This window comes from Gallus gallus, chromosome Z, assembly GCF_016699485.2.
Source record: "Gallus gallus isolate bGalGal1 chromosome Z, bGalGal1.mat.broiler.GRCg7b, whole genome shotgun sequence".
Taxonomy (NCBI): domain Eukaryota; kingdom Metazoa; phylum Chordata; class Aves; order Galliformes; family Phasianidae; genus Gallus; species Gallus gallus.
The window spans coordinates 52,243,193-52,268,411 of NC_052572.1; the positions used below are offsets into that span (position 1 = coordinate 52,243,193).

At 39.8% G+C, this 25,219-nt stretch overlaps 1 protein-coding gene and 1 long non-coding RNA gene across 5 annotated transcripts in view; one reads left to right on the top strand and one right to left on the bottom strand.

Annotated features, from left to right (window-relative positions):
* The window catches only part of LIX1 (limb and CNS expressed 1), a 30,131-nt gene extending 11,125 nt beyond the window's left edge, over positions 1 to 19,006 (top strand). Inside the window, exons 3-6 of one of the 4 annotated variants that reach the window (NM_204347.2) lie at positions 9,422 to 9,562; positions 12,581 to 12,676; positions 16,372 to 16,449; positions 17,089 to 19,006. In NM_204347.2, the coding sequence (NP_989678.1) occupies positions 9,422 to 9,562; positions 12,581 to 12,676; positions 16,372 to 16,449; positions 17,089 to 17,373 (600 nt within the window). In that variant the 3' untranslated portion in view covers positions 17,374 to 19,006. The remainder of the gene's footprint in view (positions 1 to 9,421; positions 9,563 to 12,580; positions 12,677 to 16,371; positions 16,450 to 17,088) is intronic. The other 3 variants (XM_040655329.2, XM_040655330.2, XM_040655331.2) reach the window with 3 other exon arrangements.
* LOC121108276 lies at positions 17,491 to 24,003 on the bottom strand. The gene is made up of 3 exons (XR_005842691.1): positions 22,900 to 24,003; positions 20,030 to 20,229; positions 17,491 to 17,597 (listed from the first exon to the last, which is right to left on the bottom strand). It is a non-coding gene; the product is annotated as an uncharacterized LOC121108276 (long non-coding RNA).
* Between the last annotated feature and the right edge of the window lie 1,216 nt (positions 24,004 to 25,219).

Sequence of the window (25,219 nt, forward strand, 5' to 3'; positions counted from 1 at the left end):
ATTAATTGGGCATGGAATGATTTTACCAATCATCTCATTTCTGTTTTTCAGCACTATTACAAAAAAACAGAGAGCATTATGAGTAACTCAAACATTTGTCAATTAAATCTAAGATTGCGTTGTTTCTTTCCCTCAGAAAACAATAAAATCTGATATGAAAGAGAAATAGCTTTGTATTTCATTTTTTTATTCAATGTGAAGGTAATTCTCACTGTAGCAGCATATCCCCATAATATGCACCATCCAATTTATGCTAATGCTGTGCCAACATATAAAGAACAAGGATCAAAGCTAACCAGAGCCACATCAGGTTTCCCTTTCAATTAAAAAAAAAAAAAAACCTTGGAACTAAATTTGATGTCTCCAGAAGGAGGAAGGTTGCCTTGTAAAGCACTCTATCCTCTGTCTTCCTTTCAATAAATAACAACGGCTTGAACTTGAACTCCATAGGCATTGACGCTATGACTCATCTACTTAGGATGTGGACGTTGTGCCTACACAGAAGGTTTCTCAGCAACTTTAAAGAATAATCTTGAGATCTTCAGCAACCAAATAACTGGCACAACATCAGAATTCTTTCCAAAATATCAGTTGCAATTTGAGTTGAATCCTTCCAAACTCCTTCTTTTTTCACTAGAGGCATCCAGAATATGTTTCTGAATACAGCCATCTTCTTCTTCTTTTTTTTTTTTTTTTAGAAAAGGCAAGGAAGAAGTCACTGAAAACTAATTGCATAGACAATGCTGTTACTCTATGGCCAGCCTGTGCACAGATCCCTAATCACCTTCTGATGCCTACCACCAATCTGCCCTCTCTGTAAGGGCTAGTACAAAAGCATGTGAATATCACCACATGCTTGTTCATTGGTGTGTAATGAGTAGATGTAATCCATTAGGATCTAGAACCAGACATAGCTGCTGTTAATTGAAGTATTTAAACCAATTTGAACATGCACGTGTCTTTCAGATTACAGTACTTTAGCCTCTCTGCTGAACAGAACCAAAAAACAGTTTGGAAGCTGAACGTTGCATGATGTGCTTTCAGGAATGTATTCTCAATTCATAATGAAAACAAGCCATGTGCCATTGAATCTTCTTTCAGTTCACAATAGGAGAGTTGGGACCTCAGCTAGGAAAGGAGATGAGCAAGATGCTCTGATTTACAGCAGCTTTGACATTGGTACGTAGGGTAGCAAAACTGCTCTACCCAACAGAATGCTTTATTTTCTTAACTTAAAAACAACAACAACAACAACAACAAATTCCAAGCAATTCAGTTCAGCATTGCTCTCATCCCCCACCCCTATCTGCTAAGAAAACAAAACAATCTAATTTTGCAGTCTCTAAATTTGTAGCGAATTCAGGTTAGGAATCTTTCTTTCGTAACTAAAGAGTGAGATTCACATTTTTCATTTTCCTGTATTTCTGTAGCTGGCTCCTCTTCATCAGGAGTTTAAGAGCATAATGATAATTTTTCTGGATAACTTTCTAAATCTTCTGAAATCTTACTGAGATGGACTAAAGATATTTAAGAAAGTACAGTAGGATGAGGCTCTTTGTGGTCTCTTTTGAACATTCTGGGTCTGTTTTTCCTAATGTTTCAGTCCTCACTATGAAACTGTTGGGAGCACAATTCATAGAGTTGCTTTAAAACATCCTAGAATTTCTGGAATCTGAAATGTTTAAAAAGTTTGTGATTACATCAAAGCAAGATAATTTTGATCTTGTGGTCTTTGAAACTGTGATAAAAGAAAAAAAAAACCAACCAATTATGTTACACATTTTTGTTTCCTAAATTCTTACACTGGTTGCATGCAAGTGGTTTCACGTGACATTTTATATTTTACCAACACTTTATCCACACGATCCCTCCTTTTTTTTTTCTTTGAACAATGCCTTACAAATACTTGTTCAAATGTTCTTTGCATTATAAAGTGGAGTCAAATGTTTCTCTCACATACATAGCTGCACTGTTGCATTCAGCTGGTATTATAGTTCAGAAGGCGAAGCAGAGCCAAGTCAGCTTGGCAGCGCATTTCCCATGCCAAGTTGCAGACAGACATTAAGAGATTGGTTCTGTTCATGCTTCCAGGAAAATAGCACTACAAGAATATATTAATGAATTGCCAATGTCTTAATGTATAGTTCTAAAGGCTCTCAATGTCCACATTGCTTAAAACTTACTGTAGTTGTATTTACAACATCGCTAAATAACGGCAGGTAGCACGGCACAGTAAAAAACTACAAATGTGTCTGCTCAAGTCTTCTCATAAATAATCCTTTATCCTGCCTAAAGACACACAGGTATGTGTTACATGATATATACTTCATGGCACTTCACAGTCCAAGAAGTCTATTAATTTACTTAAGCATTTTAAATACTTTATTTTCCATTTTTGTTCTGGCCAGGAACCACATGCCATGACTGACCGGGCAAACTGTAATATTTTTCAGTTATGATAAAGGGACCAACATAAGGCCCATCTGATCAGCTTCTGTCTCTGTTCCTGCTGAACTCAGGCATCAAACTGCTCATGGCTTTAGCAGATGTTTGTGCTTTTAATACCAAAAAGGAAGTCTGTTGAATACTTTGATTTTATAAATGCAGTGAAAAGTGCTTGCAAGTCAAGCCTAGCTTTTATCTTTCCAAGTGAGATCATCTACAGCAGTGAATTCTCTTGAACAATGGGTTTGTAGCTAACCAAGGATGGAAGCACTGAAAAATCCCTGAACTGACAATTCAAATATCAAATTATTATTTGCTTATGTACTTGCTGGCATTTCCCTGCTACTCTTAATCAAAGTGTGCTTTATAAGAAAAGGTAATATCTCGTATTAGACAATGTAATATCACCAGGAGCAAAAGCAGTTATCAGATTTTGAGTGCATTAGAATTTTTTGCATCTGTAGGACTACAACGTACACACGTATATGATCTAAAAACATTTTTTTTCCCACTTCAATGAAAGTTTAATTGATTAAATAGAAATTCACTACCTAGTGAATGTTCTCTTAATTACACTATAGATTACTATGGTCACAACAGTATTAATACTATCAAAACTGCTACAAGTTTTAAATTGTACTACAGGTACTAATTTTACTAGAAGTAGAGTACAAGCATCAAAGCATGCGTAATGGAAATAGTCATTGCAGACAGATACCTAGGGCAACATAACCTTCTTCCACTTCATTGTTTCGGGCTTTCCACAGGGTAGAACAGAAGTCTCTGTGATAAGGTCACACTAGGGATCACGGTTTCCAGCTTCATTACCAGGAGACTGATAAAATCGCATTTTATTTATTTCTCTTATAAAGAAAATCTGAGGCTGTGTCATCTTCTTAAATGCCATGTCTTAAACAATATCTGATATGCACACCTCTGCAAGTTTTCTTTTCTTCAAACCTTCTTGTCCGTCTCTGCCACAGTATGAAGAGTTTGTATAGAAAGCTGAATAAGAGTTTGGAACGTGGCTTTCTGTGCCTTCAGCAATATAAAAAACCTGCCTTTCCTGAGATGCCCATATTCTTCAAGGAAGACCTGTTCTTTTGCCTAGACTCCATAATGTATAAAAAGTGTCTTCTGTCTTTCCTGGATCCCCTGTACTTGGTACAGTGCTTAAGTGCTGCAACTGCGATCTGACTATCCAACCATCACAGCAGTCTTATTCCACAAATGACCACACATAAGATGATGCTGTGTATTTCAGTCCCAGAAAGACTACATGACAAGTGTTCCACTACCTTTCCATTAATGTAGGAATGATCTAAATCACCATCAGCAAGGTGGTGAGCACTTGTAAGGGGGAATGGGAGTCAAGAAGGATGGAGACATAACTTGAAAATGAAAGAATTGTTCAATTGAGATATTTTGAAGATTGCTGGGAGAATATTGGTGAAAGTTTATGTGCTATGGATCTGATTTTATCTTTGGTTTGAGAATACTACGTTTTGCAAAATAAAGGAAAGGGTATCTTTCCACAGTCTCATTGAAATACTAGTAGTATACCCACTAGTAGGTGAAAATGGCTGGTATCAAGTATTTAATCTAGAAAACTTTGCATGTGTTGGTTATGAAGACAGACTCAAACGCCAGATCAACAAAGGACTAAAAGAAGCAGTGGAGTCCAATTTCTATTAAATTACTACCATTACTGGTCTTAAATTAAGTCTCCTTATCTACTAAATGGCAGAATCTAAGGAATAAAACAGAAAAAGGCACAGTATTTCAGAAAAGGCACTCTTCTGCAGAAATTCTGTGCATCTAACATTTAGAATGTGTTTTTGTGAAGGAAGTCTACAATGAAGCTGATATGAAAATATATGCTTATATACATCAGGTGGTGATTCTCAATAGCCAATGAATTAATAAACTTTCAAAGTTTCAATAAACTGGATTTATAAAATTAAATTACTCCCAAGGGAGTTATAAGTAAGTAAGCGAAGACCTTACTGAATGAATTATTACATGGTTCATGATCTGTCCTGAATATTATTAAATATATTCATTTAAAATAAACTGTGAATTAATACTTATTTTAAACATTCTTAACACCTTTCTTCCAAAGCCTGAGCAGGTTTTATCTTTAATAAGGGGTGTATTTAATTTAAATAAATTACTGTCTGCTTTTAGCAAAATTACTTTAATGCTTGTTGTTTCTATTTGGAGATATGAGAAAAGAAGGAGCATAGATTTTCTTTTAATTTTTTTTTAAACCTCACCTGGTGTATTCTATGAACTCCCTGCACTAAAATAATATGAAAAATGACACTCATACACTAATAAGATTCCTAATGGCATATACTCTGATTAACAATTTAGAAGTGCACGCACACACACACACAAAATAACCCCCAAAAAACTAAGCAAGCAAACAAACAAACAGTATCCCTCTAAAGAAATACTTCATTCACCAAAGGACGGGTTATTTATTTCAATATCCAGCTCTCAATACCCAGCACAGATTCTGGCTGACACGTTATCATGACACAGGGTGAGAAACAGGAACGCTGCTTCTTGGTATAATGATAGAAGACAATATAAAGCTGGGTAACAAAGATGCTTGGTAATTGCATAAAGCACCAGCTTCCCACCCTAGCTCCAGGTTACAGCCTTCTCTGAAATACACATTTATAAAAGTGAATAATTAATTATAAATATTTCCTCTTTTTTCTTCAGTCCACGTGATGTCACTGGCTTAAAGACTCAGTTCAATCCTTGTTAAGCATTTTCACAAGGGCTGGAAATCAACTGTTTAAAATCAACAAGTACTGTTTCCCTGATCTTACAGGTTTAAATAATTCAGTAGATGTTTCTAGATTTTATACAGTTGTGTATAATACAGTGAATATGGAGCAGGAGGAAGCAGTTAGATGGTATAAAAAATGTAGCATTTGTTACCAGTCAAAGAATCATAGAATGGTTTGGGTTGGAGGGTTGCCTATAAAATCACCTAGTTCCAGTCCCCCTGCTATAGGCGGGGACACCTCCCTCTAGAGCAGGTTGCTCAAAGTGCCATCCAGCCTGGCCTTGAAGGCTTCCAGAGAGGGGGCATCCACAGCCTCACTGGACAAACTGTTCCAGTGTCTCACCACCCTCATAGTAAAGAATTTCTTCCTAATAACTAGTTTAAATCTGCCCTCTTTCAGTTTAAAACCATTTCCCCTTGTCCTGTCTCTACATGCTCTTATTAAAAACTCCTCCTCAGTTTTCTTGTAGGCCCCCTTCCGGTACTGGAAGGACGCTATAAAGGTGTCCCCCTGGAGCCTTCTCTTCTCCAGGCTGAAGAACCCCAGCCCTCTTACTGTCCTCACAGGGGAGGTGCTCCAGCCCTCTGATCATCTTCGTGGCCCTCCTCTGCACCCACTCCAACAGCTTCATGTCCTTGTGTTGAGGGCACCAGAACTGGATGCAGTACTTCAGGTGGGGTCTCAGAGGGCAGAGTTGAGGGACAGAATCACCCACAATCCTCTTGATGCAACCCAGAATACAGTCAGCCTTCTGGGCTACAAGCACACTTTGCCGGCTCGTGTTGAATCTCATCAACTGACACCTTCAAATCCTTCTCCTCAGGGCTGCTTTCAAGCCATTCTCTGAAAGTAGAAACAGGTTATAATGAAACATCTGTGCTCTTCTGATAGTTTCACCAACTGGGAATAAAGAACTATCGTCTTTAAGCTGAAGACCTAGAGGCTACTTTCTCTGTTTCCAACATGTCTGAAAAAACAGGAGGAACCTGATTCATTGTGTCTTCATTCAACACCTCCTCTTTCCTCTGGGGATCAAGAGTACAGCTTTGTTACCGTTTTCCAGCTACAAACATCAAAACTGCTAAAACCCACCATGTTGAACAGTAGATGTGGTTACCAGTATTCCACTGTATATTACACTGCTACAATGCAGCAGACATTGCCCTCTGTACCAATCCCATCAAACGACTGTCGGAAACCTCTTCTACAACTCCCAGCACAAATTCAGCTTCAGATAATACCAGATTTCTCTGTAAACTAGAGACAAAGATCCTATGCTAACACCTCTGCCTTCTGAGAAACTACGTTAAGATTCTGCTGTTTTAGTCATTCTTTCAGGATTGAGAGGAAAAAAATAAAGGGAAAAAAAATCACGGAGAAAAGTCGTATGTCATCACTTTAAAATATAATCTCCATTTTTGTTCAAGTTTTTATATTTTCCATTATATTTAGTTAAACATTAAGGATCTTTCCCTTCTTCCAGATTTGTAAATCTCTTGATCTTTCAAAACTAAACATTTGCTTATAAATATATAAACTCTTTGATCTGCTGCTTTGCTGGTATTACTTAAAAATGAATACTTTTCTTTTATCTGTCGTTTTAACTGGATTTCATCTGCACAAAGATGGTTTAAATCCAGACTATTTGGCTTGGTTTAGATTATAACATTTATTATTGAAAGCACATAGAAGTCTAAGTTCTTAGAATTTTACAAAACAAAATCACACGCAACTTGCAAAAGAATCTTCAAACATAATGAAAGAGAAATACGCAGTGTTGAAAAATTTGATGTGAGCAGCTTGAAAAGGATATAAAAGGGTGATATATTTTACACTTCCATGAAGACCCCAGCTTCTGAGAGAACATGACAGGAAAAACTAAAATAAAATACAAACTTAATTTCGTCCTCAAAATCACATTTTTGTGAAGAAAAAAAAAAAAAAAAGCTTGTCTAAAATGGCTTTTGAAAAGGTAGGGTAAATTTCTTTTTATCACATAGAAAAAATATTCTACGTGATTAAAAGAAAACCATTTACTTATTTATTTACTTATTTTAATGAAGTCATTATTTGTTTCAGAGAACTCTGCTTCCATTTGCATTGCATGTCAAAGATCAGCAGTTTTCTTGATCATGACCAGTTACTACATTATTTGGAGGTCTCCCAGTAGAACACAATACAGTGTATTCACACTGCTTATCAAAATGCATAGAAACAACCTGGCAGAGTTAAGCCAGTTGTGCCAGATACTGAATACCTTTAAGCCTGGAGAAGGAAATGAAAAAGACCGTGGAAGAATCTGTGGATGCTGCTGTAAATGAGCACAAAAAGTATGCATTTCTCAGAATCAGAGAATGACGGGTTGGAAGAGACCTCAAGAGATCATTTTGTCATATCAGACATTACAAATTAAAATGGATGACTAGCTCATGTACCAGTTAAAATAAGATGAAGTCCTCAAGTACAGCACAGCTTACTCTCCGTGAAGAAAACTAAATGTTGAAATTCTAAAGGTGTTAATGTTTCTTGCTATCTGAAATGTACTCAGGCAATTGGTTTTCCTTCATGTCTAGTAAAACTTTATTCAGCAAGTCTCTGTTAAGATGGCTTTGTTCTTGATAAACCATGGCAGGTTCTCAGTTGCCGTGTTATTTCACTCTTTTCGAAATGTAGGAGAGGAACACAGTGATGCATTGACTTGATTGTATTCATAACACTTCATCTCTGCATTAAGACAGCGGAAATCAAATGCCAATTAGTTGTTTAGAAAGAGTATAATTTTTTATTATTACAGTAAAATCTAATATTATTCTCAACCCATTCCCACTAAATTACTGTGGGATTCAGAGGCAGCAGCCAAAAGAGTGGACAAATCAAAGTTTGAGGATAATTGCTTTTCATTGCAGCATCAGAGAAGGGCCATAGCTGATTCAGCAGCTAGTGCACAGACCATCTGCACTCTGCTCTCTATCTTGATTGCCATGCCGTTAGCCAGAATTGAAATTTGAAAAAAGTTACACCCTTCAGTCAGGTTGGCATAAATCTTTCAAGGCATTTTTAAGCCTGCCTGAGAGCTTGGGGTGCAATTCATCTTCTAAGTTCATGTGGATTCAATTCACGTAATCCATTTCCAGTAGTTGCTGAAGCTCAAGCATGGCTGGTACTTTCATCTCTACTTTTCAGTGTCTGTGGCATACAACTTTGTCTTGTAAAAGCTGTGATAAAATTAAAATCTTGAGCTTGATGTGGGGAATATGGGTGAGCCCCAGTGACATATGTAACACAGGAGGCAAGGTGAGGTGAGGAATTTTCCTGACTTTAGACAAAACTAGGAGCGTAGCATTTTGCCCAGGTCACCCCACAGAGCTCATGTTTAGGAACCTCCATTACCTCTGAAGTGGGTAAAATCCTGATTGTATTAAAAATATGAGTGTATTGTTTGCCTGTTGAGAGCTAGGAAATTTTCACACTCGATTACAAAACCAGAGAAAGCAGTCTCGAACTGAAACTTCTAAAGGCCAAACTAAACACTGAGTAGTCCGCCTGTAAGCTGTGTGAAGACAGCAGATGTCAGCACTGGCAGCTCATGCAGCTATACAGCAAGGCAGGGTGAACAACGGGGTGACAACTCTTCTTTCCACTGTCCAGAGTCTCCACAAAATTCATAGAATATTTGGTTTGAAAGAGGCAAAGAACGGCATCACTGAGAAATGAGAGGTGTCATTCTACTTCATGGATGTTAAATCTTGTCTGATTTTGAAGAAGAAAAAAGAAAGAAGACATTTAGGATGTGTTTCCACTGCAAAAATATTTTGTAAGCATAATTCAATCCCAACTTGGCTGTTGCTATGAAGTATGGTAAGCAGCAAATTAATGTTTGCAGTAACTACTAAAAAATCAAATTGAGGGTTACAAAAACTAAAGAATTTTGATAAAATAAATTAATTTTTACTTCAAACAATAATTTTTATAAAGATTTCTGGCAAAGCTACTTCCCAATTAAAATGTTGGTTTTCAGAAGTCAGATCTTACGATAAAAGCAATTATTAATAATATAAATCATATATTTTAATTCTAATTTACTTTGAGAAGCAAAAGAACACACGTAAGAAATGCAGTGGGAAATACAGGTTTCATCTGAGACCTTTAAAACTACTTATGTGCTTTTACAGAGCTGTTTAAGCAGAGCAGAGGCAAGGCGGGATGCTGCAAAAGTGGCTCTGATCAACTCTCTCTTTAATGAATTGCCCTGTCGCAGAATCACAAAGGAATTCATCATGGAAAGTGTTCAGGAGGCTGTTTCCTCAACAAGTGTAAGTGCAAAAAATCAGAGGGAAAATCATATGATCTTGTAGGTAAAATCAAAGCTCCAGACTGCCTACTATCTCTTCTGTCAGTGAGTAAAAAGAGCACATGTGAACGGTATTAATGCATAGAACATACATGATTATGATTCTCCAATAGTGGATTTTCCACCAGCTGACAAAAGTAAAGGCCTTACTGCTTTTTCACCTTTGCAGTAATAAAGATTGTCAATTTTATGTTTAATACAGTGGGATTAAAGCATCAGTTTTTTAAAGCTGTGTTAGTCCTTAAAGGTCCCTCAGATATATATATATGTATACATATATATTCCATGTATACATATATATATATGAGTTACCTTTATATATATATATATATTTAGTTTATACCTAGGTAAAATATTTATAGTTCAGAACACAACTATGTAGCAGATATCATTTCAGAGTACTCTAAATCCTTGGGAATGAAAGTATTGATTTGCTAGAAGACATGTATTGGGAGTTAAGGGAAGATTAATTTAATTTCTTTTCTGCTTGCAAAAGACATTTCTGATAATTTGTGTGGAAGAGATTTTTTAAAATTTTGGAAATATCACTATTTTCTTCTATTTTCTGAGTGCTCTGTAGTGCTCACCTTCTGAGTGTACTCCCTCATGGGATGTATTTGGGAAAGGATGTAGAAACAGATGAGTATAAGGGGGCCTGGTCTGTATCTGTTTTATAGATGAAAGAACGGTTTTCTTTTACAGTACTGAGAATTTTATACATCACAGAGGGACAAAAATCCATAAAAGTTAGGAAAAATAGAACATGATTTATTTGTGTATGAAATTTAAATGGAGTTTTTGACTTAAGTAATTTATCATTTTTTATGGAAATTTTTGAGCTACAAGGTTATATGCTTCACAGAGTTCTTCCTGGATTTCCTTAGGGATATTTAAAAGCCAGCATAAATATTTCAACAGCAGCGTGTTAACGCTACAGAATTCAAAAGCCATACATTCTCTTTCAGTTCAGTGGAACCATATTGGGTAGAAATCTGTTTAACTTTCTGAAGTTGCCATTGAACACCTGGGGTTATGCAAAGGAATCTGTCCAAAATTATCTCACGTTCCTTTTTCTAGGTTTCCCCCTTCAAAGGACCTTACAGGCTGGCCAAGGAGCTTGTGGATGCCCCATCCCTGGAGGCATTTAAGGCCAGGCTGCATGTGGCTCTGGGCAGCCTGGGCTAGTGCTTGGCATCCCTGCACACAGCAGTGGGGTTGAAACTAGAAGATCACTGTGGTCCTTTTCAACCCAGGCCATTCTATGATTCAGTGATTCTATGAAAGGGACAAAACTCAGCCCCTTCCTGTAGCTGGATAATTAATGCAGCTTTGGAATTCTACTGAAAAAGTGAATGTAAAACTATGGATCGTGTTAGCAGCATGCCCATAGATGCACTTTATTGAGTGTACTCATTACTATAGGTACACTTTATGAGATGCAAAACCTGCACAGTAAGCATTTGTTGCACTAGGAGTAAGTATTTCTTAAATACCTGGATGTAGACAGAACTGATTTAACTGAATGGGCATTTTGTTGATTCATCTCACGTAATTATGACTTTAGATGTATGGATGGCACACAGAGATCAGGAGGTAGACTCTCCCATTAATAGTGCACTGGGACAGCAAAGATTAGAGAAGCTGGACTTAATGTAAAATTATTATATACTAGTGAGCCACTAACCACTGTCAGTTTATTTTAGAAGTGCTCAGGGGGTGCTGCTCCGGTTCACAAGAAAAGCCAAGACCTGCGTCAAAAGTCTAGTCAGTCATTATAGTCCCATTACAGTCAATTTATACTGAAGCTGTCAAAGCAGGAGAGTATTAGATCTTTTTGACTGAGATAAACGGATCTGGGCAGAACAGTAACAAGTTGTTTCCCCTTCTTGTCTATATCTCCTCCTTCCTCAGGTCATATTGCCTTCCATCCTTACACCTGAGAGAAGATTTTGTTAGAGCCCCAGAATGATCAGATAACTTTGCCTACATTATTTTCCTTTTCATAAAGAAATTGATAATTCCAGATTTCATTTTTCTCCATCTTCTTTACAATAAGGACATACTTTTTTTTTTGGGGGGGGGGGGGGGTAGGGAGGTGGGGAGAGCTGAGGTTTGGAAAATACCTCAAGGCATTTAATGAGCTCTGTAATATTGTTTTCCTGGAGCGTTCTCCTGCCTGCTCTATAAATCATCGTTGGGATCTCACTCTTTCTACTTCTCCTTTTCTGCTGAGCACAGGCAAGGGTATTATTTCCTCTGCATTACAGCACTGAGATATTTTGCAAAGTATCTGAGCTGTAGCAAGAACTCAGATAGAAAACCTCACACAATTCATTGGCTTCTCCAGTGAACACAAATAATCAGTCTAGTGGCAGTGTGGACAGATAGAAAGGAGGGAATTCTTAAAGAGATAATACAAAAATCACACAAGGGAGTGTGATACAAGGAAGTACATCAGATAAACTGGCTAAAAATATATCAGCAGGAGAGTTATTTGAGAAATGTCAGTAGGAGGTGCATGGGGATGTTAGCTAAGGAAGCCTTTTGAGTGCTAACTGCTTACTGCAAAGCAAATACTAAAGCGCTTCTAGGTAATCCCACGTGTTTCCTCCTTTCAGGAGTGTGTCATTAAGCACTTCAGCACACTCACTTCTTGTCACTCTAGGAAGACAGGAAAAAATAAAGGCATTAAAGTCTCTAAACCTAGTCTGGTCAGTGTTCAAGAAGAGAGAAACCATGTTTACCACTTGTCAGAGTCATTTCACATTCGGCTAGTACACAAAATGTTGATAAAATGATTAATTTCTGTGGTAAATGTGATTTGCAGAAACAGGCTCCCAAATTGTTTGCTGGGAAAGAAATGGAGGGGCATTAAAAATGTCTTGGGTTAGCAGTGTTAAGACATGTTATTAACTATAAAATATACTACCATAAATCGACTATTTCCATTCTAATCACATTCTCTTGTTTCTTCCCAAAGGGCAACCTAAAGGATGCTGATGACCCCAGCACTAGTATTGGAGCTTATCATTATATGCTAGAATCAAACATTGGAAAGACAATGCTGGAATTTCAGGTATAAGGATAACAGTGCAGCTCCGACATCATTCACATCTGAGTGAAGTAACTTAATGACTAATTTCAAATAGAATTCATTGCATCTGAGGCATGCTGAGACCATACAGAATGAGAGAAAATTGGATTTAGATCAAGTCTGAATGTCTAAAGGTTAACTTCAAAACTGCACTACAATAAGTGAAGTGCCAACAACATATGTCTACAATATTAGCAAAGAGCAGTGTCCCTTCCAGCTGATTACATGCACTGAAATATCATCTGCACAGTGCTGTGCCTGAAATTTGCATATGATAAAATGTACTTTTTGATTCCATATCCTAATAAAAAATACCACACTAAATCTACATTAGTGGAGAAAATACTATGAGCACTGACCTTATACTGGGTTGCTACATCCTCACAAGTGAGCACTTGACTTCCTGCACTGGTATTCAACAGAAAATCTGAAAGTGCTGTACTGAACATGGGTGAATGAATTGCCATGCACTGCCTAATGTAATATGTTGAAGGCCAAATATTCTTGTAATGCTGGTTATTTCAAAGGTGTGTTGGCCACTTCTGGCTGTCTGTCAGAGCCTTTCTAAAATTAATTCCAGTTGAAAAAAGTTTGATTCACCACTTCAGAACAGATATTCTGAACCACTAACAAAATCTCCAAGCAGATGCTTTATTACAGCTTTCTAAATTACCAAATTATATGTAGAACCATCAGTTATTTAATCTAGGCACCAAAGTAGACCCACAGACTTCTGAGATTACTTTTCTTACATTTGATTAAGTGTGAACTGATTGATGTGATGTCATATAGACTCCAACTGCCTACAATATGCTGTAGGGCTTTGATTTTTATTGATGAATAGCACAAGTTAACTGGGCATAAGTGCTATGTGTTATGGGTACCATTCTGCTTCATCTTCTGAGTGCAATCAAGACACAGCTGTGTGTAAGTTTCAAATATGTGAAGGAGGGAACAAATTCAGGAAAATAGTCTGAATATTCCTAGAGCATGCTTGTTTTGAACTGCGTGTTTCCAGAAGCCTACGTGTTTTGGCTGAGCTGTAAGTAGCACCTCACAGTGGCACATCTAACAAAGAGTGAGGAAAGTGTCATCAGGGAAAAGTTGACCTATTTACTTAATGCCATAGGTAGTGATAAGGCACTCGAGATGATAAACTTTCAGGAGACTTACTGGGGCCAAAGTTATATTGTTCTGAAGTCTGATCTTATGGTTTCTCCTCTCCTCAAGATGCACTTCATCCAGGGATGGAATTTCAGGAACAACTCTAAAAAAGTCAGGCCTTGAGAAGGAACACTCATACTGCAAAAACATTTCATAGAGTAAGATGCTGTGGCCTACGAGCAGAGATTTGTAAAATAAAACATGTTTTTGAATCCACATCACAAAATACCCCAGTAAGAATTTAAAGCCCATCTCTCTGCACTTGAGTAAGATGAGTAAGCCAAGATTATCAAATAACCCATGTGCTACTAATAGATGATATATATATCATCTACATATACATATATATTCTATAACTAATAGAATAGGTAAATAAATGACAAGCCATCCTAAGGCAAAGATTCATATCTTATGATGTGGACATGTTAAAATCCAATGGTAAATGAGAATTAACACAGCAGGTTTACACATTCAAGCAAATCAGAATGGAGAGCAAAGGAGCTCACGCTAATTCCCTGTATATCACTGTGTGTCCAAGATAACGTTCAGCTGTTTCAGAGTGCAGCTCATATGCTGTTGCAGAATGAAAGAAAATACTGAAAATGAAAAGAAGTAAGGCAATTTCCACAGCTTCTAAGGCCAAGCAAAACCCACCACAGTCTTTTTAGTCTGAAAGGACTCCAGACATGTAGCATAAACTTTGGGCTTTCTTCCACCTCTAAAGATCGGTCTTCATATGCTTTGGGGACTTTGCATGTTGGACTTGTATCTTGATTGCTTTTGGTTTTGTTTCCTGAGGTAAAGAAAAGGGAATAAGTAAAGAGATATACATAAAGGGCTGAATATTTAGGTCAGATCTTGGGTTAAATAGTTCCTCAGACATAATGAATTTTCTTGCACAAAATCTTTACATGTAGTAAAAAAGAAGTTCTTTGCGTTCATTGTGAGAAACAACTCAAATAATTTTTCGGAGACCGGATCTCTTGTGAGAAAGTTTTAATTCGTGATTGCAATGGGGGGCATCCTGCAAGCCAGAGCACCTGCTGTAAGAAAAACAAGCTCTTAGATCTCCTAGATCTCAACACTGAGTTACTCTTCTGCTGCCAGGTTCACATTCTTCATGCACACATCCTCTAGGTAGCTGACAAAGTCCATCTGTCTTTGTTTCTCCAAGTAAGCAGAATTCACAAAATAGTGACCAGGCCAGTATCTTCCGCCATATGCCTTTCCAGATAAGTTTGTCTCTTCTTGCAGAGTTCTGGGTGCAGATGTATGTCTTACAGTCCTTACCTTTGGTCACCCCTCAAGCCCCCAGTCTCCCCAGGGGAGGAGCGTACACAAAATAACATGCCAGCCAGACTCTCCTTTTATCTGTCCAGAATATGCATACCCTATTCTTTAACCACAGGCAGAATCTTACTGTATATCACAGGTTCCGATGTATGTCCCTTTGGTACAACATTCTATTACTTATGCAAAAAACCATACGTCATTTCCCACACCATCAAGTTATGATCCTTACTATGAATGGAGTACAGCTGTATTCAAGACATATTGGGTCAGCGTCACCAGGTATACTACTCTTGGTGTCTTGGTCTGAAATGTGAAATCGTGCAGAGTTAATTTGTGCACTCTTACTTTCTTTACTGGGCCACTTCCTCCATCTACTAAATATGTCCATCTAAAATGTATATAAAATTCATTGTAATACAAGCAGTCTCCTGCATAAGCAAAAAATAATAATGTAGTCAATTTTATAAAAGGTCCAAGGAGAGGACTGAAATGTAGGAATAATTGGTCAAGATACCAGACAAGAAAAGTAATTTGTACAGCCTAAGTAAAACTCTACGTTTTCTATCTAATGTAAAATAGATAATTTCATCACTGAACCCTTTTGTCCTGTCCGCTGTTTCATCAGAAGACTACTAATCATCAAGCTAGATGCAAAAGTCCAGTTGCAAGACAATGCTTTTGGTCACATCAAAAGCAGTAAATGAACATGAGAAAAAACAGACAAGATTCCTCTTTATTCTGCCCATATTGTGGTTAGCATTTGAAAGAGAATCACTGGTAATGAAGATAATCCTTGTATGCTACTGAGTTAGTCTTTATCTGCCTTACTTCAATGTGCAGAAAATAGAAAATAAAATACTCAACATGTTGATCAAGAGTTTGCCATATTTTTAATGCTGGTGTCTGATAGCTAAAAAGCTCTACATACGCCAGCACTATGACTATAAACAAGGTTGTAGTGGTCAGCTAGAAGTAAGTAACAGCTCCTATTGAGGGACTTAGAATATCAATATTTTACAGTACTCTATTTACTTCAAAAGAGGAAATACTAGCTTTTAGCTACCTGGCTGTAAGCCTTTCATTATAACTCCTAATACAACTTGGATTAATTTTCCTTTATGTCATCAACTTTAAACATCAAATCTGCACCTTTTTTTTTTTTTCTCTTAAGTGAAGAGGTGTATTTTTTGAATATTTCAATGTGTAATCACATTTTGCAGGAGCTGATGATTGTCTTTCAGCTTCTGCATTGGAATGGAAGCCTTAAAGCTCTACGGGAAACAAAGTGCTCCCGGCAGGTAGGACAAGCCATTAAAAAGTTGACTGAGTGGTTAACTGTGTGAGGTTAAAATATGCAAATTATTATTAGTAGTAGTATTGTTAATTTCTGTCCTTAATGTATCTGTCCTTTATTTTTATTTATACAGGACTTAGAAAAGTTAAATTTTAAAATACTTTGGTATTTTCTGTATTTGTCCCTCGATATCGCTGCAAGAATACCCTGGACTATTTCTCAATTTTATCTATCAGCAGGCAGAAAATTCATTTCAGAAAAATTGTGACCCTAGCACATTTTATCTTCCATTTTGGGACAATGCTTGGAAATGCAAAAGGTTGAAAAATTTCAAAATATTTTTAACTAGTGAAATTAAGTTGTGTACTATGTTACAATCTACAGAAAAAAATATGCATTCTGGGCTTTCCAAAGGGAAGAAAATAACTTTCATTATTTAAAATGTTACCTCTCTTCAAGAGAAATAAGCATAGGCAGGTTTAGTTCTATCTTTTAGTGATGAGGTTTTGAAAGTTAGGACGTTACAGGGGATTGCTGCGTAATTTTTGTGCAAAGCTGAATGATTCTCATTGTTGTTTATCTGTCTATTTAAAGTAGATTTGTGACTAAGTTCCATGTCTGTTGTTATTTCCCTGAATAATAGGAAGTAATTTCCTACTACTCCCAGTGTTCCTTAGATGAAAAGATGAGAAGTCACATGGCCCTGGACTGGATTATGAAGGAGCAAGAATCTCCAGGAATTATTTCCCAAGAGCTGCAAGTGGCACTGAGGGAACTGGAAGAAGTCAGGAAAGCTGGGCATGAACTGAGGTTCTACAAAGAGAAGAAGGAAATACTGAGCTTAGCACTGAGTCAGATCTACAGTGATGAAGTTACCACTTCCTCATGGGACAATCAAATGAGCTTGGCCCTACATGGCTACCGCTAACTTTGAAGAAGGCGTTTTAACATGCCAGTGTAGGTTAAAAATAGTCTCCATGTAAGTTGTTAGTATTCTTTTCCATAGATGTTTTAATTTCTGTATCTAAAAGCACAGATGTCTTTCTTTTTTAAAAAATAATTTTTATTTCAGTGGCTAGAAATACTCTTCAGGTCAAGCTGCAGCTGTCATGAAACATTTGATGTAGCGCTGGTACTAAAGTATGTGTAAACCTAAATGGAGACAAAGCAGAGAAAGCTTTTATGGTACTCTGAAGGTTGAACTTGATGTGGTACTTGATTTCCACATGAAAACTACACCTTTGCTGAAGACATAAAAATTGTTGTCACAAACCTACAGAGTGCAAGCAGTAAAAGACAAAAAGGGTAGTTCTAAGCTGCACTGGTGCCTGCTTACTCCCAGACTTCTTGACAGCATATGTTTCCTCCGATCAGGTGCTATTGCTGAAGTTCGTTGTATTTTTTTGAAGGATATAAGGAACCTTTCAAGCAAAAAAAACCTGCAGCATTAAACTAGTACTCCAGATTCAAGGTGCTTTACCCCTGTTGCAGCCAAGATTTCACAAACCTATGCAAAGATAAAGATGAGCAGAAGTTACTCACTGGCCATGCTCTGTCCAGTATGGCTAACAGATTCTGTGTGATAAAAATCTTCTAGTTAGACTTTATGTACCTTTTCAAAGAGGATTTACTTGCTTGCACTTCAGCAAATGCCTGCTGAGGTTCAAGATCTTTCCCTTCCCCATGCTGACTGTCAGCACAATTCCACTACTAGAAGCTGCTGTCCCTAGGGCAAAGTCAGCAGCATAAGCCTGCATGAGGCACACACTCATAATAACCAGCATGCCATTTTAGCTGATGATGACAGCAGGAAGGTGCTAAGATGCTGGTCAATGAACTTAAATGCACTTCTCCGTAGTTCTGTTTCCTGCTAGTTTCTGCCAGAAGAATGAACACCTAGCATAGCCACAGTTTAAATCAACTCAGTAACCTCAGTAGTATCTCTTAGCATCAGTACAATTTGCTTTAAACATAAAAGAGCAAATTCTACGTAAAAGAGACAAACAGTTCAGTTGGAGGAAAAGCAGGCTGGGGAGAATTTATTTTCATCCCTTGCACAAGTGGATACCCAACAATGTCACATCTCATATAAAAAAGACAGGAGAATAGGTCAGCAGTAATAATTGTGTTGCAAAACCACACACACCACTGCTAGAGGGAGTTCCCTGGAGTGCCTTACGAGAGAAAACTCTCATTTTTTATCTCCTTTCAGTCGTTCATTTAAAAAATGTACGAAGCTGTATGGCTCTGTTACTCAAAAATTTGTTTTCTTAACTGAAAGAGAAAAATTTTCCTAGCTTTTAATGTTTAGTTTTCTTTCAGGGCGTTTCAAATGTATAACAATAAAGTGAAAGTAATTTTCACACTGCATCAATAGATTGTACATACTCCCGTGTGCATTTAGGTTGTGTAATTTAGGCAGTGGTTTGCTTCCCATCAATGTAGTATGTAAACTGTTTAAAACAGTAGGTTATAGAAAAAGTACTGGAAAAACTTGGATTGCTTTGATTTTTGTTTGGTGATCCGATGAAGAAATAAACAATCACACTCCCGTGGACTGATTTCAGCATTCAAGCTTCATTTTTTCTGCTAGCTACTTCAGCTCTAAGGATTTATGCAGAAATCAGCACTTCAAAGCACAAACTAGAGACCCCATCCTACATCTTTGAGCGAATGGGAAGACGCAAAAAAAAGAGGTGAGCTTTGAAAGGGCACATTTCACTTTTAGCATTAACAAGTACTGCCCACTTTCCCACTTACCTCTTCTTACCCCACTCCTCTCTCTCCTCATCCTATTTTAACCTTACAAGCCTGCTTGTTGTCAGATACTCTCCTTTGGGTTACATGCTTTCTATGCTGTTCCTCCCATTGTGAGAAGGGACTGTGCCAATGCTGCCACTGCAGCCAAATACCAAATCACTTTTGCATAGGGACTGTGTTGTAGCCTTATCAGCCTACCTTGGATGCCAGTGCTGTTTATGTCTCCTATTAAATGTTGAAATATATTATTGCCTACCCACAGCACAGGCAGAGACTGACTTCATCACTTATCTCCTCCTTGTATTTCAAACATCACTTTGACATTGGACACGAGATACATAGGTTCCCATAATTTCTGCAGGTAACTATGTGTGGACAGAATCTATCAGACTGCATTTATGTAACACAAAACACCAAATCACCAGATGTTGGGAAAATGTATGGACTTTTTACCACACGACCACCCCATTCTTTCAGAGGAACACTTGAGTAAATGGTCCTTTAAAGTTTCATAGAAAACAATACCCTTTTAGGGGAGCTGGGAAGCAAAGGCAACTGTAGTTTATTATAAGAAACCTGTGAAATGCTGCCTGTCTTGCCCTTCAGCCTGAACTTATCAGCCTGAGGAGAGAATATTTCAGCTATTTTGACCATAGTGGATTGGATTTGTATCGGGAGCCTTAATGCTCTGAACAGAGTGGATTGTGTCCAAGTAATGCAGAAGCAATGATAATAGTTGTTTGATAAACAGTCTGGCAGACTGGGAAAACAAGAGCCCCTTGACCCCAGATGCACACTCCTGTCAGGAGGATTGTATCATTTACCTGAGAGTAAAATTAGCAGAGAAGGCTCTCCAAGCAGGTTGTTAAACTACATGTTTGTGAAAATATCCAGTGCATTTTTGCCTTCACACTGTTAAAGAGAAGCTTAAGGAAGCTCTGTTTTGACACGAGCCACTTCATCCTAGGTATTGCTGTTCTCATATGCATTAAAAACTGGATTTTTAGGATCCAAAACAAACAGCCTGAGAAAGGATAAAAAAAAAATGTATAAATGCTATTGGTCATAATAAAATGCCAGCAGTTTACTGTGTCTTAAAACTCAGCTCTATCTTTTATATATATCTCAATCAGTGCACTAAAGCATAACTGTGATAAAACAAACACACTGAACATAAGAATCAGACAGACTTTGACAACAGAGGTTCCAAAAACAGATTGCGGGCTTTTGCTGCCTCTATTCAGATAGATGCTCATTCATGTCATCTACAGCTGCTTCCCTTTTCTAAGGAAAACACTGCTCAAAACTGATGATCACACCTCATTGAAACCATAATTCTGGGCAAATGTGAAAATGCACAAGCACAGTCATTGAACCTCAAGCACCTGAGCACCTGTTCCTCCTGGTGTTAGAATCACCAATTAGCTTAATCACTCTCTTTTTCTTTTTTTCCTTGAGCTCTATAATTTGTTTTCTATTGGACAAGATATCTCCTGATTTAAGTAAACAAATAGGTGGAGAAAGGTATCTCCCCATTATTTGTACTCTATATATACTTAGTGTATTAATCTTTCAATTGTAGCTGAGCTTTACAATTACACATTAAGCCAAACTCTTCTCCCTCATGTCAAAGTGCAAGACATGCAAGACTCCTGCACACATGTCAACTTGAGGATTGGTGAGCAAAAGGAATCTGTGGCTGGATGACACCATGTGTCTACCGGTTGTACCATAGGTACCTCAAAATAGCACAGTCGGTTCAACAACTGTCGTCAGCAGGATGTCACAGCTCACACCAGAGGTGAGGCAGGAGTCACATGTACGTCTTTGGATCTGTAGTCACCACTCTGAAGGAAGGTGCAAAGAGGGCAGAACCAGACCTTTTTTGCTCGTGCTCAGTGAAAGGACAAGAGACAACAGGAGTAAACGAGAACACAGCAGGACACACTAAGAAAGAGAAAGTATTCCTTTGCTGTGAGGGTGACTGAGTCCTGGCACTAGTCACCCCAAGAGATTCAGGAGAGTACTACTTGCAGTTACTCAGAAGCCAGCTGGACAGCCATATTTTGAAAAGTTTTCTAGGAAGCTGAAGAACTAAATGAAGGGAGGCTGTGGGAACTGCCAGCTGGGTCAGGGTGTATTCACACAGGGTGTCTCAACAAACCCTGAAGAGGAGAGCGTGCACCTTTGAGGCCTCCAGCAGCACTGAAAAAAACAACATGGTGGAATTCCTTGTCACCTCACACACTGCCCTGGATGAGAATCCCGGCCAGCTTTCATCCATACTGGCTCCAGTGCCAACAGAATAAGAAGTAGCCCAGGAGGAACCAGGGGATTCTGTGGCAAGTCCTTCAACTGCCAGCTGGGTCAGGGAGCATTCATGCAGGATGCCTCAGCAAGCCCTGAAAAGGAGGACCCACACCTCTGAGGCCTCAGCCCCATTTGCACAGATACCTCCACACCAGCAGCACTAGAACACCATCCCAGCAGCTGGTGAGATCAGAGCCAGGCCAACAGTTGGACAGCATGGCCACTGAGCTGGACTGTAATTGCCAAATTAGCCAGGACACCAGACATGACACCAGCTCTGTGATGGCATCACTGCAGCAGTTCTGCCATGACTGCATATGGCAGGGGGCTGAGACCAGGCCCAAGTGCCCCCTTTGCAAATGGAGGCCATCTTGAAATCTGTCCATGCAGATGACAGCTTTAAAGTGTTCATCATTAAATGGCCTGTGTGGGCCAGGAGAGCTCCTCAGTACTGCCTAGGGTCTGCGAGGCAGGTGCCAACAGCATCCACATGGGCATCCATCTTCCACCTGCCCCCAGTTGTGCTCCAGTCCCTGCTGCCCTGACTGCGCCAGGAGCTGAGGCAGTTCTTTGAGACTGAAAACAGGGCAGCCTCCGGAGCCTGAAGCTTTGTCTCCGACCAGTGCTACTTTGGTTGGGACAAGGTAGTACTGACAGGTGCTCAGGTGCAGTGGGGAGGTGCAACAACTGCTGGGCCTGGAGGCCTCCCATGCTGCCACAAGGCAGGAGGGCAGCTCCACAGCAGCTCCTGTCACATCTTCCTCCCCAGAACAGACTCCTGAGTCTGGCCCACAGCCCTCCAGCAGCAGTGGGGAAACCAATGTGGAGGAGCTCCCTGTTACTTCAACCAATGCTCTTGATGAGAATCCTTCTGTAAAGCAACCAAAGGCAATCACAGAGCATTTCTTTGAGATACAAGTACTACTGAGCAAGATAACAAAGAAAGAGGAATTAACTCTTCCCTTCTAACAATGGTTTGGAAAACGGGAGAGCTCAGGAATGCAGCATTCTCTGGTTTGAACTCTGGTGCATCAGAAAACCGGGGAGGGGGCGAACCATGCAGGCTCTGAGTTCATATGCTCTCCTGGAAGCAGGGACAGAAGCTCCACTGAGAGGGAGACAGAGGAAAGGTGGATCTTGGCTCCCCTGGTCACTCAGGTGACCACCTACTGGTTCTGGCTGTAAACTGGAAATTCCACTGCACTCCACCCCTTCACAGCATCAGTGAGCTCGTGCTGTTTCAGTGTCTCAAAATACAGTGTACATCACAACACATATACAATACCCACTGCAATGTAGAATGTTAAGGCACTGAAGGTAATAACTGCCAGTCTTTTTCGTGGTTCTGTTAGGCCAGTACTTGATGTTCCTTCTGGAGGTGTACCTTCTTCAAGGATCAGTAGTACTTCAGGTTCACACTCGCCAGTTCCCTGAAATTCAACCCTCCACCACTCGGTGTCATGATGTTTCCTCATGGATACTGGAGCATGCTGGAGTGGTGTTGCTCCTACCAGTTGTCCTGTGAACTTAATAACCTCAAAGGGAGTAATACAGATGTTTAAGAGGGACAAGGAGGGGTATGTCTGCCCTCCACAGTGGAATACAGGCCATATTTCAGTCTTGAATCAACACCTCTGCCTGTACTTAGGCATGTTCTGGCTTTCAGTACCACACACTTTGGCCTGACACCTGTGTCTGGATCACTAGATCAGGTACCAAAGGGAAGGCTCTAATCTGCCTCATGGATGTGACCAGTGTCCCCTTAGCGATGAAAATCAGTGTCAACTACTACCTCTGCTGGCCATGCATTGACTACCAGAGGGTTTACTGATCCTCCAAACTCTAACAATCTCTCCCAAGGTGCAGAGAGACTGCACCATTTTGGTCCTTCTTGCACCTTCCAAGGCCATTTTACCTTGTGTTTCCCAGGCTCCATGTACTCAGGGGCAGGGAGCAGATTATTCATGGAGCCAACCTGTGGCTTGAGCAAGCTGTGCTTGCTTCTCTAAGAGGGGAGGCTCAAGTTGTCTGCAAAATTCTTAAAGCACTGGGTCTACCATCTCTGGTCTCTCATTCAAGTCCTGCAGGGTTTCATAAAACCTCTTGGTCCACCCCTACAAGGACTGTGAGTCTGCCTTCAGAGCAGCCTTCAGGATCTCGTTACATCTTTCTATTAGGCCTGCTCCCATTGGATTATAGGGCTAGTGAAACTGTCATTCAGTGTCATCTTTGGCCCAATTCTGCACAGTTGCACCCATGAACTGAGTACCTTGGTCAGTCTTGATGACCACAGGAGTCTCGTATGACAACATCAACCTAGTTAGTGTTCTAATAGTATAGGCTTTGGTTTGCATTTGGTACAGGACAGGCTTGCACGAATCCACTCACTGTATCAACACAGATTAGGGCATTTCTGGCCCTAAGGTATATCTAATAGTATATATATTATTATAAATATCTATCTTATATATTTTGTATAACTATCATAGAATCATAGAATGGCCTGAGTTGAAAAGGACCATGATGATCATCTAGCTTCAACCCCACTGCTATGTGCAGGGTCACCAACCACTAGACCAGGCTGTCCAGAGCCACATCCAGCCTTGAATGCCTCCAGGGATGGGGCATCCACAACCTCCTTGGGCAACCCGTTCCTGTGTGTCACCAACCTCTGTGTGGAAAACTTCCTCCTAATATCTAACCTAACCCTCCCTTGTCTCAGTTAAAAACCATTCCCCCTTGTCCTATTACTATCCACACTCGTAAACAGGCATTCTCCCTCCTGTTTATATGCCATTCAAGTATTGGAAGGCTGCACTGAGGTCCCCCGGAGCCTCCTCTTCTCCAAACTGAACAAGCTCAGCTCCCTCAACCTTTCCTCACAGGAGAGCTGCTCCAGCCCTCTGATCATCTTAGAGGCCCTCCTCTGGACCCGCTCCAAGAGCTCCACGTCCTTCCTGTACTAGAGGCTGCCGTACTCCAGATGGAGCCTCACAAGAGCTGAGTAAAGGGGAACAATCACCTCCCTCTTCCTGCTGGCCACCCCCTTTTTAATGCAGCCCAGAACACAGTTGGCCTTCTGGGCTGCAAGCTACACTGCTGGCACCTGTCCAGCTTCTTGTCCACTAGGACCCCCAAGTCCTTCTCTGCAGGGCAGCTCTCTAGGATATCTTCCCCCAGTTTGGATAAATACCTGGCATCACCCCAAAGCAAGTACAGCACCCAGCACTTGGCCCTCATGAACCTTACCGAAGGAGGCAGAGCCTGTATTAGGCCTGAAGTGTGCTGGGCGGAGGGGATCACTCCTGCTGCCCCCAGCCAGGGAAGAAGGATAAGAGAAAGTCTCCAAGAGTTTTGTTGAAGGCACCCCAGTGCTGTATGGATCTGGAGATTTGTCATGGCTGGGGCGACCTGCAGGAAAGCTCAGACAAAGCCTTGGTCACTGCTGCAGCAGAACCCAAGTGCCAACTCTACACAATGGAATGGAATGGTCAGAGGCAACATGGAAAACCCGGATGCCATTGCTGGGATTGGAGTGTTGCAGATGATGATCATCTGCTGTGATGCCACTGGCACCGATGCACCTACGTGAGGGATAGTGACATACGCAGCAGTGGATTGTGACCTCTTGGCCCTCCCTGCTTGTAGCCGGGCACAGAGTCTCTCACTCTGGCTTGTGCCTGCACTCCAGCCGAGCGTGTCTG